General features: G+C 53.2%; 1 protein-coding gene across 2 annotated transcripts in view; it reads left to right on the top strand.

Moving 5' to 3' along the window:
* LOC116941571 (uncharacterized) overlaps positions 1 to 17,594 on the top strand; it is a 52,332-nt gene extending 34,738 nt beyond the window's left edge. For both annotated transcript variants that reach the window (XM_032952752.2, XM_032952753.2), the window contains 5 exons: positions 328 to 431; positions 2,052 to 2,824; positions 3,904 to 4,041; positions 5,646 to 5,777; positions 14,102 to 17,594. In XM_032952752.2, the coding sequence (XP_032808643.1) occupies positions 328 to 431; positions 2,052 to 2,824; positions 3,904 to 4,041; positions 5,646 to 5,777; positions 14,102 to 14,256 (1,302 nt within the window). In that variant the 3' untranslated portion in view covers positions 14,257 to 17,594. The remainder of the gene's footprint in view (positions 1 to 327; positions 432 to 2,051; positions 2,825 to 3,903; positions 4,042 to 5,645; positions 5,778 to 14,101) is intronic.
* Positions 17,595 to 19,330: the final 1,736 nt, after the last annotated feature.

The raw sequence follows: 19,330 nt of genomic DNA, 5'->3' as shown, positions 1-19,330 counted from the left end.
GGTTCACGGTGCGGGTTCACGGTGCGGGTTCACGGTGCGGGTTCACCGTGTGGGTTCATGGTGCGGGTTCACGGTGCGGGTTCACGGTGCGGGTTCACGGTGCGGGTTCATGGTGCGGGTTCACGGCGCGGGTTCACGGCGCGGGTTCACGGTGCGGGTTCACGGTGCGGATTCACGGTGCGGGTTCACGGCGCGGGTTCACCGTGCGGGTTCACCGTGCAGGTTCACCGTGCGGGTTCACCGTGCAGGTTCACCGTGCGGGTTCAGGGCGCAGGCCCCCCCCACCCCCACCCCCCCCCCCACTCCAACCGTGTTTTGTCTGTGCAGGTTAAGGAGGAGCTCATCACCCCCAAGGAGTTCGTGTGTCTGGCCGGGCGCGCGAGCCTCAAGGACTGGAAGAGGGCCATCCGCCTCGGAGGGGTCATGCTAAGGTCGGCGAGCCGCGGTGTTTGCTTTTGTTGTTGTTTTGCTACGGTTTTTTTGGTCGATCAACTTTTTTCTGCTCGTGTCCCACTGCTCTCTAATTGTTTCATTTTTTTCACTCGTGCGTTCGTAACTATAGGACGCACTAAAGGTGTTTGTGTGCCCTTTTAGTGATGAGTTCAGAAATAAGTCCGTGACCTCCTGGGTGAAAATTGGTGAAACGTCTTTGCCCAATCCTGGCCAGCCTGGTTCAACACTGAATAAATAAATTGAATGAAGACACTCAGCTCAGAATCACTCACGCCATCACCCAGCAACGATCCTACGAATCGTCATAATTCAGGGTTGCGATTCGATTCTCTTTTTAGTTACCGTCCCATTTCCATTCATTCTTGGCTTTTGTGTATGTTTTGTACAGACTTCACCGCCCCTCATGGTGATGCGATGCCAGGATCGATCTCAACTCGCTCTCGCTCACTTCATTTTACTCTTATTTGTCAATCATTATTTTTGCATTCACTTAAATGTAACATTTAGACTCATTCATACACCTTTTTGCAAAGCGCGGCAAACTATCGTTTCTCACACGCAGGGGTTTGACAGGTGTACCGCGGGCAATTTAACACGTAGGCTCTCGCGACCAATATTATCCATGAGAGCGAAACAGGACGAGGCGATGTCTCCACAACTCTGGCTGCCGCCTGGTGAGGCCGGCTGTAGCTACCGGCGAAACGTCGCGGTGCTCGAATTGTAAATGTCGCGGGCACGTGACAAACCTTACTAATTGGCCGTGTCGGGCGGTGGCGGGTTTAGCGACACATTTATTTTTACGCGATCTAATCCCCAAAAAAAACCTCTTATGACGTATCGTGGGCATAGAAGTCAACCGGATTGTGTGACATGACGACTCGACTCGACACCACGGCCCAGCCGATTATGGAGGTTGGCAAGACTCGGTGATCCTCCAACCCTTGGTCTCCACAGGCACGCGCCACCATGCCAGGCAAACCTGCTGGACATCTGTGAAAAATAAATTGAAAGCTCCTCGGATCCGTCCAGTATAAATATATATATTCCGATTCTGCTTCTGAAACCAATAGCGCACCCCTGCCACCAGAAACAAACTCCAAGAACCTCGCAAGGTGGCACTGGTTACAGCACCTGACATGTATATATCGTGGGTTTCAATTCCTCTTCAAGAAGGGATATAGACAAGAGATATAGACGTAGCGAGATGAGGTGAGGTGAGATAGTTGGGACAAGATAGCGATTAGCCAGGAGGTGGTGGCTATGCACGTGTCCTGTAATCCAGCAGTGTAGACGCAGCAAGGGTTTGTGGATCACACAGACGTTGCGAAACTACCTCCCTGTCGGAGTCGAGGAGATTCCGTGCCCTTACTCACCAGGAGAATGCGACGTGGACCAATATCACCTGTCTGTATGGGATAGAGTGTTGCCCCCTCGCATGTGTAGGCTTTATGCAGGTGCTCCGGTTTGCTCTCACATGTATAATAGACGCTCCCTCAAATATATTTTTAGTTCGATCTTCTTAATAGTTTTGCGCTTTTGCTCGCTCACGCCTGGCTGCCGGCCGCTGTCCCCCCTCGTGCACCGCGCCCGTCTCTCAGGAAGGTGATGGACGCCGGGCGGCTGGACTTCTACCAGCACGACACCGCCTGCTCCTCCAGCTGCCGCAGCACCAAGCATGAGCCCCGCGGTCTGGGCGGCCCCGGGGGGGGCGCCGCCGCCGCCGCCGCCGCCGCCGCGTCCCTGTGGCCCGGCGGCGGGCGGCCCTCCGGCTGGCCGGGCAGCTTCTTGAAGGGCGACCGCCGCTACGTCGTGAGCGGCTGCGGGCAGCACCAGCGCAGGGGCGTCATCAAGCAGCGCGCGAGCAAAGCGGGCGAGGACGCGACGGCCCTCAACGTCGGTGGCCACAAGCAGCAGCTGCAGCAGCTGCAGCAGCTGCAGCAGCTGCAGCAGCAGCAGCATCAGGAGCAGCAGCAGGCAGGGGCGGCACAGCGGCTGGCGTACAGCAACGGGCACGGCAGCCTGAGCGATGCCGTGAAGCGCGAGTGGTCGGAGGAGAGCAGGCGAGCGAACGCGATGGGCGAGGGAGCGGGCCGGGCGGCCGGGCGGCCGGGGCACGACGGCTCGCTGAGGGCGAGGGAGGCCGTCAAGCGGAGCGGGGAGGCCTCGGTGGGCGGCGGCGGCGGCGGCGGCGGCAACAAAAGGGGACGCTTCGGCGCGGGTTCGGCCACGGCCGCGGCCGCGATGATGAACGGGCAAGCGGCGGTGACGCACGCCGGGGAGGACCGGGCACAGAAGCTCACGATGGTCGCCAGAGCGGACCGGGCCGACCAGAGCTGCTCCCCCGATTCCGAGCAGGACAGCGACTTGCCAGGTAGCGGCACCGCACGGTTTGTCGAGCGGTCATCGTCGCCGTCGCCTGCTACCGCGTCGACTTTTGCTCGCGGTGCCCGGTCGAGGCTTTTGCTGGGTGAAGAGACGGCACGGCCAATCGCTGCCGCGCTGCGTCCCGTGGTGTCGCAAACGGCCCCTGCACTGTGCCGGCACGATGCAATTCGGACATCTTAATGTGGCTACGTCTTGAGAGTCTTTGTGTGATCATCATGGGAGACGTTGCATGTCTCGTGTTTGTGTCCAGAGGGGGTGGGTGGGTGGGGGGGGGGGCGCTCTTACGAGAGCGGAGAAAGAGGGATAGAGACTGTTGGTGGTGTTGACGACGGTGTGCTTTTGACCTCTTTAAATATTTGTATTGTTTTAAAATGTTACAATAATGTATAGCTCACGTGTGTCCTGGCTGGCTGCTGACTGTGCTCCTCTGCACCCCAACAGTAACTCTGTTGTTGTTGTTGTTCTTGGTTCTTTCGGTAAAGTCACGTAGAATGACTTTACCGAAAGAACCAAGAAGATGAATCCTTGCAGTCACGAAAGCTTTAAATCGAAACTCCGTTGTGCTTGTTGTTAGCAGCTGTGGGCCGTTGCCACCGAAACTAACTAGGTAACTGGCTAAAACGGGATTTTCCATGTAACATTTAAACATTGAATTGAATGTTCGAAGAGGTGAGAGTAATGAATACAGAAGACTCACACGGTTGATTTAAAATTGTTGTTGTTGTTGTTCGTGGCCGCAGGCCTCTGCCACCAAACTAGCTGGGTTGCTGGCTAAATGCTATTTTCCGTGTAACAAATTCACACCGAATTGAATTGAAACGGCAGAAGAGAAAGTCCCGAAGACGCTTAATAATAATAATAATAACAACCATAATCGCGAGCGACAGAGGGAGCTACGAAGAGCCATGGTGGGGCATATTTGACCTACTCTTCCACACCGACCACGTGTCTTCCGCCCAGCCGTGGCATGAGCAAGCAGTCTCCGCGCTGCGCCTGAACATCTTGAAAGGCCTGACGATGGCGTGGGCTGCCTAACGAAAGCGTTCCCCCGCGTGCTGCCCCTAGACCACGTGCTGCGGTTCTGGCGTGGCGTGGCGAGGGCCGGGCTGCTCGGCGAGGTGGTGGGCGCCGTGCAGAGGGAGCTGCAGGCCCGGCTCACCGGGCTGTGCCGACTCGCGCAGACCCCCGCCCTGCAGATGGCCGGTGAGCAGGGCCACACAGAGAGACTGCGAGGGGACACCGGACAACACCACAGAGACAACACCACAGAGACAACAACAACACAGAGACAACAACAACACAGAGACAACAACACAGAGACAACAACACCACACAGAGACAACAACACCACACAGAGACAACAACACAGAGACAACAACACAGAGACAACAACACAGAGACAACAACACAGAGACAACAACACCACACAGAGACAACAACACAGAGACAACAACACAGAGACAACAACACAGAGACAACACCACAGAGACAACAACACAGAGACAACAACACAGAGACAACACCACAGAGACAACAACACAGAAACAACAACAACACAGAGACAACACCACAGAGACATCACCACAGAGACAACAACACCACACAGAGACAACAACAACACAGAGACAACAACACAGAGACAACAACAACACAGAGACAACAACAACACAGAGATAACTACACAGAGACAACAACACAGAGACATCACCACAGAGACAACAACACAAAGACAACAACACAGAGACAACAACACAGAGACAACACCACAGAGACATCACCACAGAGACATCACCACAGAGACATCAACACAGAGACATCACCACAGAGACAACGAGGAGACACCAGACAACACCACAGAGACAGCGAGGGGATACAAACCATCTGACGTGAGACACCATCTGCGAGGCAAACAGAGCGCATGAGAAGACCACTCCAACTGGGCAATCAAGAGGCCGTCTTAGCGGTTGCCGCTGTGTTTTTGAGCCATTCTGCGCATGTCCGTCGTTTCACCCCACGTGCTGGGAGCTCCTCCAGGAACCAAACTGAGCAGCTCACGTCCTGCCCCCAGGATACAGCAGCGGCGGCCGCCACTGGCCTCGTCGCTTCTTGACGCCGACCGGCTCAGCCGTGTGACGTAGGCCGGTCGATGTTTCATTCGCTTCATCCCGGAAGCCGCCGCCAGGCACGATGAAGTGGGAAGCGAGCAGAACTGGGCATGACGAACCGGACGTCAGCGGCAAGCGACGTCCGAACTCGCTTCACTCGCCCACGCGGACCGGTGTGCTGACTTGTGGTCAATCAAATCCCCGATGGCAGACCGAGCTTCGTCCAGCAGTGGATTCACTTCAGAGGTGTCCACCGTTGGTTCGCAGGCACGTGTAGCGGACGATGCTCGGGAATTTCATGGAGGGATATGGTGAGCTCGGTTGTCACCACTTTTTAAATGTCCACACCTTTGGCCAAGAACACTTTAACATCTATAGAGGATCGCAGAGCTTGGACAGTTATGGGTGCCGGCTTATCCAGCAGCTGCTGCCTTCCCGCGTGTCTGTGGTTCGTCGTGCCTCTGGGTCATGCTCTCTCTACGAGATGTGAGCGGACATTGTGTCGCGTTGCATTAAAACTTTAAAATATTCATTTTGCATTATTGCTGCTATTGTTTCTGCTGTTCCTACTGTGCTGCTGCTGCTGCTGCTAACATCGCTGCTATTGCTGCTGTTGACACTGCTGCGTCTGCTGCTGGCACTGCTGCTACTGCTGCTCACAATGTTGTACTGCTGCCGACACTGCCGCTGTTTCTGCCGCAGACGCCGCCCTCCTTCACGGCACGGTCCAGAGCCTCGGCCTCTCGGGCCAGGTGGACCGGATGCTGGCGATCAACACGCACGGGGCGACCGCGGCTCGACGCACGGACGTCACGACGCACGGACACGGCGCGGGTGAGCCGCCGTGGCGACGCCGGTTAGCGCGCAGTGAGCCCGGGGCCCGCCTGAGTTCGATCCCGCTGCCGCCACCTCACCCCGCACGCACACACACACACTAACCCGCATTCACCTCTTCGGTGAAGTACGGTCAATCGACCAGTCGCGGGGAGGCCGAGCAGCGGTTTTAACGACGGTCGTCAAACCGAGCGAGCGGACGACGGTCGAGATGCATCGCCCCTCGGCGACGGCCCTCGCTGCTTTTAAGCCGCGACGGGCCGGGCGCGTCGCGGCCTCCGCCCGGCGTGGCTGGGAAACCGAGGGCTCCGTACCCCCCCCCCACCACCCCCCCCCCACCACCCCCCCCACCACCCCCCCACCCCCCCCCGCACGACCGACGCCCCCAGAGTCTCCCTGAAGTGGAGCCAAGGCTCACGCACTCCTGCTGAGGGAAGAGCGCCGCTCCCCAGCAGCAGGTGCACGGCACCCGAGGAACCTCGGAATGTGCCACGGTTGGGTTGGGGGGTGCGGCGGTGGTGGTGGCGGTGTGGGGGGGTGGGGGGTGGGGGGTGTGGGACTCTCCGGTGACGTTTTGAGAGCCGAGCTGTCGTCGTACGCAGGCACCAGCGGCGGAGTCACGGCATTGTCAGCTCGGTCAAATCAAACACTGGGGCACCATCAAACACTGGGGCACCAGTGTTTGATTTGACTCCCAAGGTGGTGAACAGTGGGCGGGGGGGGGGCCAACTCGTACCTTTGGTCACCAGGCGGGGGGGCTAGGTACCCCCGGTCCCCATGCTAGTTACGCTACTGGCAAGAGACAAAGATCCCCCGTATAGCTTTCACAGACTGTAGGGGCAAGTGCTGTTGGCGAGCACCTATTAAGGCCGGCACGGCAGACGAGGGGGTGGGTGGCCAACGCTACGCCCGGCCGCCTTTGTCTCCCCAGCGGCGATGTTTACACATCGCACCAGGTACTCATTTGAGGCTGAGTCGACCTAGGGGAGGCCCATGACCGGTTCAGATAACCGTCACTGGAGTTGACCGTGAGCGGGAATCGAACTCGGGTCACCGGGTTCGTAGCGCAGCACAGCACTAACCCCTACACCACCACTCCCCATGCGAGTTACGCTACTGGCAGGCACGCACACACACACAAAGATCCCCTCCCCGTGTAGCCTTAATAGACTGTTGGGGGGGGGGCAAGTTTTTAGTTAGTGAGCACCTATTAAGGCCGGCAATGTGAATGAGAGGGTGGGTGGCCAGCGCCACTCTGTCTCTCCGGAAGGCCGAGTGTCATGTTGAGTCGACTTTATTTTGTTTACACGAACCTAGTTGCTGAGTCATAGACCCAGAGGCACAAGACGCCAAACGGCCAGCAACGTTCAGCACTATCGAAGGTGTCATGGACAAGGGTTAATACATTTGAGCAAGGTGGTAAGGACTTAGGTGATGGGACGGAATTTTTAAGTGGAGCAGTGCAAGGGAAGAAGCCGTAGAGAAGTGTATTGACCTGCAGTAGAGTGAGTGGGTGGGTGAGTGGGTGGGTGTGTGAGTGTGTGAGTGGGAGAGTGACTGTATATATGTACGAGTGAGTGTGAGTGAGTGTGTGAGTGAGTGAGTGGGTGAGTGAGTGAGTGTGTGAGTGGGAGAGTGACTGTGTGTATGTATGAGTGAGTGGGTGAGTGAGTGTGTGAGTGGGAGAGTGGGAGAGTGACTGTGTGTATGTAGGAGTGAGTGTGTGAGTGAGTGTGTGGGTGAGTGAGTGTGTGAGTGGGAGAGTGACTGTATGTATATATGTACGAGTGAGTGTGTGAGTGTGTGAGTGAGTGGGTGAGTGAGCGTGTGAGTGGGAGAGTGACTGTGTGTATGTATGAGTGAGTGGGTGAGTGAGTGTGTGAGTGAGTGGGAGAGTGGGAGAGTGACTGTGTGTATGTAGGAGTGAGTGTGTGGGTGACTGTGTGTATGTAGGAGTGAGTGTGTGAGTGAGTGTGTGGGTGAGTGAGTGTGTGAGTGGGAGAGTGACTGTATGTATATATGTACGAGTGAGTGTGTGAGTGTGTGAGTGAGTGGGTGAGTGAGCGTGTGAGTGGGAGAGTGACTGTGTGTATGTATGAGTGAGTGGGTGAGTGAGTGTGTGAGTGGGAGAGTGGGAGAGTGACTGTGTGTATGTAGGAGTGAGTGTGTGGGTGACTGTGTGTATGTAGGAGTGAGTGTGTGAGTGAGTGTGTGGGTAAGTGTGTAAGTGGGAGAGTGGGAGAGTGACTGTATGTATATATGTACGAGTAAGTGTGTGAGTGAGTGTGTGAGTGAATGAGTGGGTGAGTGAGTGTGTGAGTGGGAGAGTGACTGTGTGTATGTATGAGTGGGTGAGTGAGTGTGTGTATGTAGGAGTGAGTGTGTGTGACTAGTTGAGTAGTAGTGCAGCGGTTAGTGCACTGTGCTATGAACCCGATTATCTGATCCGGTCTTGGGCCTCCCCTAGGTCGACTCAGCTTCAAATGAGTACTCGGCCAGGTGTCAAAACATCTCCATAAGTAAGGGAAGACAAAGGCGGCCGGGCGTGTTGCTGGCCACCCACCCCCTCGTGTGCCGTGTCGGCCTTCACGAGTGTTCCCTAGCAGCACTTGCCTAAAACAAGTCAGTTCAAGGCTATGGAGGGTGATCTTTGCGTGTGCGGGTGGTTGAGTGTGCAGGACGGGACAGCTCAGCGTCCGGTCGAGCGTCAACGCGGGTTGAGGAATCAAGGAGTGAAGTTCATGGGGCGACCAACCCGTGGCGGGTCGCGTTAGAAAAATAATCGGGGAAGGGTCCCGAGCCGCATTCGGCTCTTTCAGGACTGCTTCGTGACGTTAGTTCTAAAGGAACGCCGCCTCGTATTCACGTGCAATGGCGGCTTTTGAAATATCGAGGGGCTTTTTTTTTTGTTTTGCTACCGAATTCGAAGAAACAAAAATGCCCCTTCTTGTTATCTTGGTTTGCCGACCCCCCTGGGCATGTGGGAGTTCGCCCGTAGCCACGTCAGTGTCCACCACCAACGCAGTGCGCAGCGCCGACCCGAACAGGCATCGCTCGAAAGTGGCTGTCGTCTTCGCGCGTGCGTGCGCGTGCCTGCGTATGTGCGGGTGCGTGAGTGCTGACGCTGTGTTTGTGTGGCTGCCCGCGGGTGAAAATGAGAAATGTAATTGGTGCTAAACCAACTCTGCGAAAGTAGCAGCGGCGTGCCACCGGACGCCAAACCTGCTCGGGTTGGCGGCTTGGAATTATCACACGGCGGGAGGGGAGGTGGCGAGGGATGGGGTTTGGGAGACAGCAGGGGAGGGGGGGGCGGCACCGGGAGGGGGGGGGGGGGCGGAGGGAGGGAGGGAGGGGGGTACCTTGTTGAGGTTTGCACGAAGCGGAGGGGAGTGGAGACGGATCTGAACGTGACGCTCCGCGCGACAATCGCTTACTCATGACCGTAGCCCCGTACGGTCATCGCGACGTGCGCCGACCCGCGCCACGCTCGCGATGACGTCATCGCCGTCATCAGCCGTGTTCGGTCCACTGCTGGATGAAAGCCTCCCCAAGCCGCCACCGCCGCCGCCGCCGCCGCCTCTCGCGATCCCGCGACGACACAACGAGCCACCGGGCACCTGCGCAGGAACTCATTCATGTGGAGTCGACTTTTGACCACCGGACATCGTCTCCTGACGCCTCTTGCCCAAGCCCCGTCACGTTTTTGTTTTATTTCGTCGTGTCGGGGGGAGTTGATTTTTGCTTCACGTTACTTATTTGTTGTTCTAATTGTGTTGTTGTGACGGTGTTACGATAACAATAATCATTGTGCTTGTTTCACGCCCAAGGTATTTTTTTCTGAGTTGTCGTGCCATTTTGCAGTAGGGAGGGGGAGGCGATGTTGCAATTCGTCATCCCAATTGAGTCGTTTGCTAGGACAATTTTTGGGGATGTTTGGCCAATACCAGGTACCATGGAGGAAACTCCATGCAGAACAGGGGGAGAACATACAAACTCCACTCACTCACTCTCTAACTCACAATCGCACCCTACAGAACAGGGGGTGGGGGGGACACACGTACTCCACAAAGAGAGGTGCTCAAGTCGCTAATCGAACCCAGAGGCCTTCGGGCTGCAAGACAAAAGTGTCACCACCACGCCGCTGCCCTGTGCAACGTGCCCAACGTTGTCGTGGTAGCGATGATCATGTCCAACATTGTGGTGGTAGCGATGTTCATGCCCAACATTGTGGTGGTAGCAATGTTCATGTCCAACATTGTGGTGGTAGCGATGTTCATGTCCAACATTGTGGTGGTAGCGATGTTCATGCCCAACATTGTCGTGGTAGCGATGTTCATGTCCAACATTGTGGTGGTAGCGATGTTCATGCCCAACATTGTGGTGGTAGCAATGTTCATGCCCAACATTGTCGTGGTAGCGATGTTCATGTCCAACATTGTCGTGGTAGCGATGTTCATGCCCAACATTGTCGTGGTAGCGATGTTCATGCCCAACGTTGTCGTGGTAGCAATGTTCATGTCCAACATTGTGGTGGTAGCGATGTTCATGCCCAACATTGTCGTGGTAGCGATGTTCATTCCCAACATTGTCGTGGTAGCGATGTTCATGCCCAACGTTGTCGTGGTAGCAATGTTCATGTCCAACATTGTGGTGGTAGCGATGTTCATGCCCAACATTGTCGTGGTAGCGATGTTCATGTCCAACATTGTCGTGGTAGCGATGTTCATGTCCAACATTGTGGTGGTAGCGATGTTCATGCCCAACGTTGTCGTGGTAGCAATGTTCATGTCCAACATTGTGGTGGTAGCGATGTTCATGCCCAACATTGTCGTGGTAGCGATGTTCATGTCCAACATTGTGGTAGTAGCGATGTTCATGCCCAACGTTGTCGTGGTAGCGATGTTCATGTCCAACATTGTCGTGGTAGCGATGTTCATGTCCAACATTGTGGTGGTAGCGATGTTCATGCCCAACGTTGTCGTGGTAGCGATGTTCATGTCCAACATTGTCGTGGTAGCGATGTTCATGCCCAACATTGTCGTGGTAGCGATGTTCATGTCCAACATTGTGGTGGTAGCGATGTTCATGCCCAACATTGTCGTGGTAGCGATGTTCATGTCCAACATTGTGGTGGTAGCGATGTTCATGTCCAACATTGTCGTGGTAGCGATGTTCATGTCCAACATTGTGGTGGTAGCGATGTTCATGTCCAACATTGTGGTGGTAGCGATGTTCATGTCCAACATTGTCGTGGTAGCGATGCTCATGTCCAACATTGTCGTGGTAGCGATGTTCATGGTCAACGTTGTTGTGGTAGCGATGTTCATGGCCAACATTGTCGTGGTAGCGATGTTCACGTCCAACATTGTGGTGGTAGCGATGTTCATGTCCAACATTGTCGTGGTAGCGATGTTCACGTACAACATTGTCGTGGTAGCGATGTTCATGGTCAACGTTGTCGTGGTAGCGATGTTCATGGCCAACATTGTCGTGGTAGCGATGTTCATGTCCAACTTTGTGGTGGTAGCGATGTTCATGTCCAACATTGTGGTGGTAGCGATGTTCATGTCCAACATTGTGGTGGTAGCGATGTTCATGTCCAACATTGTGGTGGTAGCGATGTTCATGTCCAACATTGTCGTGGTAGCGATGTTCATGTCCAACATTGTGGTGGTAGCGATGTTCATGTCCAACATTGTCGTGGTAGCGATGTTCATGTCCAACATTGTCGTGGTAGCGATGTTCATGTCCAACATTGTCGTGTTAGCGATGTTCATGTCCAACATTGTGGTGGTAGCGATGTTCATGTCCAACATTGTGGTGGTAGCGATGTTCATGTCCAACATTGTGGTGGTAGCGATGTTCATGGCCAACGTTGTCGTGGTAGCGATGTTCACGTCCAACATTGTGGTGGTAGCGATGTTCATGTCCAACATTGTCGTGGTAGCGATGTTCATGGCCAACATTGTCGTGGTAGCGATGTTCATGTCTAACATTGTGGTGGTAGCGATGTTCATGCCCAACATTGTCGTGGTAGCGATATTCATGTCCAACATTGTGGTGGTAGCGATGTTCACGTCCAACATTGTGGTGGTAGCGATGTTCATGTCCAACATTGTCGTGGTAGCGATGTTCATGTCCAACATTGTCGTGGTAGCGATGTTCACGTCCAACATTGTCGTGGTAGCGATGTTCATGTCCAACATTGTCGTGGTAGCGATGTTCATGTCCAACATTGTCGTGGTAGCGATGTTCATGTCCAACATTATCGTGGTAGCGATGTTCATGGCCAACGTTGTCGTGGTAGCGATGTTCATGTCCAACATTGTCGTGCTAGCGATGTTCATGTCCAACATTGTGGTGGTAGCGATGTTCATGGTCAACGTTGTCGTGGTAGCGATGTTCATGGCCAACATTGTCGTGGTAGCGATGTTCATGGTCAACGTTGTCGTGGTAGCGATGTTCATGGCCAACATTGTCGTGGTAGCGATGTTCATGTCCAACTTTGTGGTGGTAGCGATGTTCATGTCCAACATTGTGGTGGTAGCGATGTTCATGTCCAACATTGTGGTGGTAGCGATGTTCATGTCCAACATTGTGGTGGTACCGATGTTCATGTCCAACATTGTCGTGGTAGCGATGTTCATGTCCAACATTGTGGTGGTAGCGATGTTCATGTCCAACATTGTCGTGGTAGCGATGTTCATGTCCAACATTGTGGTGGTAGCGATGTTCACGTACAACATTGTGGTGGTAGCGATGTTCATGTCCAACATTGTCGTGGTAGCGATGTTCATGTCCAACATTGTGGTGGTAGCGATGTTCATGTCCAACATTGTGGTGGTGGCGATGTTCATGCCCAACGTTGTCGTGCTAGCGATGTTCATGTCCAACATTGTGGTGGTAGCGATGTTCATGTCCAACATTGTCGTGGTAGCGATGTTCATGGCCAACATTGTCGTGGTAGCGATGTTCATGTCCAACATTGTGGTGGTAGCGATGTTCATGCCCAACATTGTGGTGGTAGCGATGTTCACGTCCAACGTTGTCGTGCTAGCGATGTTCATGTCCAACATTGTCGTGGTAGCGATGTTCATGTCCAAGATTGTCGTGGTAGCGATGTTCATGGCCAACATTGTCGTGGTAGCGATGTTCATGGCCAACATTGTGGTGGTAGCGATGTTCATGCCCAACATTGTCGTGGTAGCGATGTTCATGTCCAACATTGTGGTGGTAGCGATGTTCACGTCCAACATTGTGGTGGTAGCGATGTTCATGTCCAACATTGTGGTGGTAGCGATGTTCATGTCCAACATTATCGTGGTAGCGATGTTCATGGCCAACATTGTCGTGGTAGCGATGTTCATGTCCAACGTTGTGGTGGTAGCGATGTTCATGTCCAACATTGTCATGGTAGCGATGTTCATGCCCAACATTGTCGTGGTAGCGATGTTCATGTCCAACATTGTCGTGGTAGCGATGTTCATGTCCAACATTGTCGTGGTAGCGATGTTCATGGCCAACATTGTGGTGGTAGCGATGTTCATGCCCAACATTGTCATGGTAGCGATGTTCATGTCCAACATTGTGGTGGTAGCGATGTTCACGTCCAACATTGTGGTGGTAGCGATGTTCATGCCCAACATTGTCGTGGTAGCGATGTTCATGTCCAACATTGTGGTGGTAGCGATGTTCATGTCCAACATTGTCATGGTAGCGATGTTCATGTCCAACATTGTCGTGGTAGCGATGTTCATGTCCAACATTGTGGTGGTAGCGATGTTCATGCCCAACGTTGTGGTGGTAGCGATGTTCATGTCCAACATTGTGGTGGTAGCGATGTTCATGTCCAACATTATCGTGGTAGCGATGTTCATGGCCAACATTGTCGTGGTAGCGATGTTCATGTCCAACATTGTGGTGGTAGCGATGTTCATGGCCAACATTGTGGTGGTAGCGATGTTCATGTCCAACATTATCGTGGTAGCGATGTTCATGGCCAACATTATCGTGGTAGCGATGTTCATGGCCAACATTGTCGTGGTAGCGATGTTCATGGCCAACATTGTCGTGGTAGCGATATTCACGTCCAACATTGTGGTGGTAGCGATGTTCATGTCCAACATTGTCATGGTAGCGATGCTCATGCCCAACATTGTCGTGGTAGCGATGTTCATGTCCAACATTGTCGTGGTAGCGATGTTCATGCCCAACATTGTCGTGGTAGCGATGCTCATGTCCAACATTGTCGTGGTAGCGATGTTCATGTCCAACATTGTGGTGGTAGCGATGCTCATGTCGTGCCGCTGTTGCTTTGCCCTCAGCCGACGGTGGGACGGCGTGCGAGAAGCTGGAGGGGGCGAGCTGGCTGGAGGGGGCGGTGGCCGACACCAACGCCTCCGCGTCAGCCAACGCCGGGCGGCACGGAGCGGCAGCGAACACGGCGCTCGCGACGCGACTCTTCACTCAGCCAGTGTGACTCCCCCACCAATCCCATCACTCTGTGGTCCACCAACCCTCCGCCGCCGGGCAGCACGGAGCTTCAGCGAACACGGCGCTCACGACGCGACTCTTTACTCGGCCAGCGTGACTCCCCCACCACTCCCATCAATCCGTGCTCCACCAACCCTCGTGAATCGTGAACTCCACACAACAGGGCGTCTCACTCGCGTTCGCTCGCCCACTGACTCATCCACCTATCAGCTCCTCCAGCTGCATCCGACTCCACAATGAGAGTAAAAGCAAAAACAAGTCAAAGTGGTTTGCTGATTCAAATTTGCAGCGGGGCGAGGGAGTGGATTCTCATTTCCACGGATATAACGATTCATGGATCTTTACGCTCACAATACTGGCATCAAATGGCGTGGGTAATAAGCGATTGTTTTCCAATTCATCATACACGTTCATTGTGTCCATCGGGATCAGAATCTTTATTTATCCTGGAGGAATCCGACGAGCTATGAAGCTCTTTTCCACAGGCGTCCATGTCTATTCCACGACAGAGGAAATAGATTCGCTCGTCTTCACATTTACACTGTGAACTCGAATCTCGTCGTGATCCTGAATCGGGAGCAATCGATTTGATTGTGGACAGGGTTCACCGCTACATCCGCATCATCTCCCGTTCACAACACTGCGGCAGCTGCGGAAACGCCACCCTCGTGTGGCAGGCACTCGGTGGAACCTTTACGACAACGGCTTTTCGACGGCTCGCAAAGTCGCACTTCGTCCACTCACCCTTGGTCCGGTCGCATCGGACCCAGTTCAGCTCCAACCAGGATTGTGAGTTGCGCGCTCTAAACCACGCTCGGAGCCGCATGAGCCGGAACGGCTGAGAGACCGCACGCACGCCCCCCCCCCCCCCCCGCCCTGGGGGAATTAACCTGGGCTCGCATTCCGGGTTTGCCAGCCCCAGGTTGAGCTTGTTTTTGCCGAACGTGAGTCGATGGCCTCGGCACGGCCACCAGTGGCTGCGCCGTGCGACTCTTTATTCGAGTGTGAATACTTATTATTTTTTGTTTTGTTTTTAAACAATCTCAAATGTAGTCGAACCCAGCTCTGAGAGCTACGTTTGCAAAACACGTACGCACATAGCGAGACGGGGCGTTCGGAGAAACCCCCTCGAATCTTTCGCGGGTAGCAGTTGTGCGATGGCGGTGTAGAGAGGTTTGAAAGAGATGTCACCGGGAGTGTGGGAGAGTGTGCAGCGCGCGTGTTCACGCGTTTGCGTGCGTGCGTGCGTGTCTACGTGTCTACGCGCATGTAGACTGGTACAAATACACTGTGTACAAAATTATATGTAAGTATTTACTTTGGCACACGTATTCTCTCGAAAGAACGCCCCTCTTTTCAAGATATGCAATTTACCTGTTGACCAAACCTCTGCAGCGCAATAATCGCCCTTAACGGACCAGCTGGAAGGACAGGAGGCGGGGCAATGGGAACTGTCAAGAGGAGGATGAGCAAGACAGAACGACATCCGTGCTTTCACTTGATTTGGCGTAATCCACCCCCGAAACGCTGCAACGTCCGTTTGCCATGCCGCGGGGCATACGTAAGGCTAGCTCACAGGCCTCTGTGTCGAGGCCCTTCTCAACACTATGAGGGTTCTAAACGAGAATGGTTGTCTCGTGCTGTGATTCCAGTAACACGAGGGGAAGCTCAATATATATTTAAAACAATCATATCGGATGTTCTTGCGTAGGGGTTCCGCAGAAATCACGTCCAGGCATGAGTCCATTCGTGCTGAATAAGCGTGACAATGCAGCGATTCGTCGGTGGTTATGGATTCTCATGCTCGCATTAATTCGTCAACCCTGTGCTCGCGAGGCCTGAACATTTACAATGAATGCAAATCGTATGCCAGTGTCACACTTGAGCCTATGGGCCTGACCAAACGCCGTTTTAAAAGGGGCGATGAAGGGAGAAACGTTACAAAGGAGGCAGTAAAAGTAAGAAAACAATTATATAACATCGTTGAATCGTGACCCCGCATCATTTACAGTCACTTTGCATAGGGAAGTGACCGGTTACACGCCTAGCGATAGATCGTTTATTATGTTGAAAACATTAACACGTAACAAACACGTGTGTGTATCTTGATTTGAAGCTTTCGTGACTGCAGGAATCCATACTCTGGTTCTTTCGGTAAAGTCACGTAGGTAGAAATAAGATAAAATAAAACAAACCACGACGTTTCGATTGCAACGCAAGCAGTCTTCATCGGGTGTGACAACCACGGCCAGGAAAAAAAACATTTTCTTGCTGTGGTTGAGATTGCTTGTGTTGCAATCGAAACGTCGTGATTTATTTTATTTTATTTCTAACTACGTGACTTTACCGAAAGAACCAATGAGTACGTGTGTGTATGTGCATCAAAATATGAGCATACGTTTGTGTGCCTGTGCAAATTCGAGGATGGCCATGCGTTCGTGGTTTGTGGACTGCACTACAATCCTGGCAACCTGAGTTCGATACCAAGTGGCGTTTGGTTTCTTTTACCTTGGTCCGGGCCTCCCCTAGGTTGACTCAGCCAGTTGCAATGTCATTACGATATTCACAATATTTGCGTGGTGCTGGTCATACCACCTTTTAACATGTGCACAATGCTCGCCTTAATAGGTGCTCGCTAACATAGCACATGCCCCGACAGTTGTGGGCAGACCAGCAGAGGTGACAGGGTAGCGTGTTTCTTTGGGTATGGCATCTCGATATGCAATTCTCAAAACGTTCTGATCTTCCCGGTTGTCTTACGAGGGCTAAACACTATTTTGGTTAAGTTATCATTCATTGTCCCAACCAATCACATTGGCAAAAAAAATGCTTACCGACATATAGACTTTGTATAAAAACCACTCCCTGTGTTATATAATTTCGTTACATCCTGTGTATATGTGTAGAGAGAGGCAAGGATACGTATTTGCACATAGGATATAGAGAGCTTTGGCGTTAAGAGCATTTGTATAGACCGATCTCTCCCATGGGCGCGACCTGTTATATCAAGGCGCGTGTGTGGCAGTCCGACATAAGCAGAGCACAATCAGTGTACAAAATCTGAAAGGTTACAACCGCCGTAGCTTGACCTCATCATCCAATTAATATGAATTGTAAGTAATACTAACGATAATGAAAGTTTAACAAACAACAACAAAATATAGTCGTCGAATGTTTCTTTATGACGCACGTGCGCGCTTGCTACTGCGCGCGCGCGCGCGTGTCCGTGTACATATTTGTAGACGCATATTAAAACGTGCCGTTAGTTGTTTTTTTTTTACCGTGAGTTCAAAATAAACGAAGGCGAGGCGCCGATTTCCTCTCTTTGCTCAGCGCCGACGTCTCTGGTTGCTTCGTCGAAAGAAAAACAACAACAACAACAAATACATGGTGTTGATGTATACAAAAACACACACACACGAGAGGTGCACGTGTTTGGCAGCAAAATGTTGGGTGGCGGTTGAACAAAAAAAGTGATTTCGGCAAAGCTTTACTGAGCCGATTGTATGTACGGTGCGGTTTAACTTCTTTCGCGCCGCACGAAGCCAACCGCGCTCGTCGGAGGTACGGGGGAAAGCAGGGGCGAACAAACGACACACAAAAGCAATTCCAAAGAAACGAGATTCCAGCGTAGGCGATTTAAACGTGCATAGCTCCCAGTGGCTTCCAGACATCGGAAGAACGTTCCAGACGGCCGCGGAAGCGCATCTGAAAGGTGACCGCCGTCTTTGTTCGATGGCCAGCAGAGCAAAATCCGCGAGGATGAGCGGAGTTGTTCGCGTGGCGGTGCATGGCCAGGCAATGTGGTTCATTTGTTTTAGACGCTGCGCTGTCGAAAACCGGTCCGGCGTTTTTCGCCCGTCGTGAAACAGTGCTGCTGAAATGATGATACGCTGCCGAATCGGAAGGCTGTGGCGGCTGATGGATTGTGCAATTAAAAAAAGATATATATGGAGATATGTGCCCCTACGTGAAGGGACAGACTTGTGAAGGCGACACGTCGTCTATTTATTTTGTTAAACGCCTTCAAATCAGTGCAGTGTGGGTAGCAGTGGGTGGCTTGGGAGCCCCGGTACAACGAATTAAATGGGGAGGGGATGGTTATACCAGAGCAGCACTGGTGGTGGCCAGCCGTGAGCCAGTGGTGGGGGATTTCTAATCACCATGGCATGGACGGGTTTGGTCGCTTCAAGGAGAGTTGGGTTGTGTTTGGTTTTTTTTCTTGCAGTTTTTTTTCTTCTTTGCAGAAAGGCACGCGCGTATAAATTATCTCATTGTTTCAAGGCTCGCCTCTATTTGGCCCGTGTTTGAAGCTTTCTACGGGCCGGTGTTTGTTTTTCTGACTAGCCCGGCACTACGACAGACAGGGCGCCTGTCGTAGTCAGGACAAACTGGTTTGACGAGAGACTACGGGGACAGTGTGTGTGTGTGGACCCCTCCCAAGATCGGCCTCTGTGGAGGAGGCTCGTAAAGGACGCTGCTGCTGCTGGGCAGTTGCAGGCAGTCGCCCTCCAGCAACAACGGAGGGCGGTGGAGCGACGCTCACAACAACGAGCGGAGCGTCTCGGGGGGGGGGGGGGATAAAATACAGCAAGTTGGCACAGTAGGGGCTACAGCTGGTGGTGCATCTACCGTTCATCTCAGCCAACCCATGGCACCTGCTGGGTCTGTCCCGAGACCTGTCGAAGAGCCTCCGACACTTCACGTGGCCTCAAAGTGCACCTAGCCTGGCACGGGCGCCGTGGGGACGTCACCGTCACTTCGCGGCGAACGGCGGGGTATTGCTATTGGGCCCACCTGGTTCAGCAATTGTAATTATTTATTGGAACCTAGGCATGGGGGGGGGGTCCTTAAAAATATGGGTCTGAGATTGAAGCAAACCTGACTGCTGATGAGACATCGTGTGTCGAATCCGGTTCAGAATTTGCACTGTGCTGAATCAATGCGGCTTAAGTTAGACATTGCTGGGAGGAATTTGGGCCGATGGGTTGTGTCAAGAATACTCTTTTGTTCTTTCGGTGAAGTCACCTGAAGACGGTCGAAACGTCACGTGATCTATT

Source organism: Petromyzon marinus, chromosome 12 (assembly GCF_048934315.1).
Source record: "Petromyzon marinus isolate PM22_M1 ecotype Great Lakes invasive population chromosome 12, UKy_Petmar_22M1.pri1.0, whole genome shotgun sequence".
Lineage (NCBI taxonomy): Eukaryota > Metazoa > Chordata > Hyperoartia > Petromyzontiformes > Petromyzontidae > Petromyzon > Petromyzon marinus.
The sequence above is the reverse complement of the archived record's forward strand: the minus strand, read 5'-3'. Positions and strand labels throughout refer to the sequence as shown.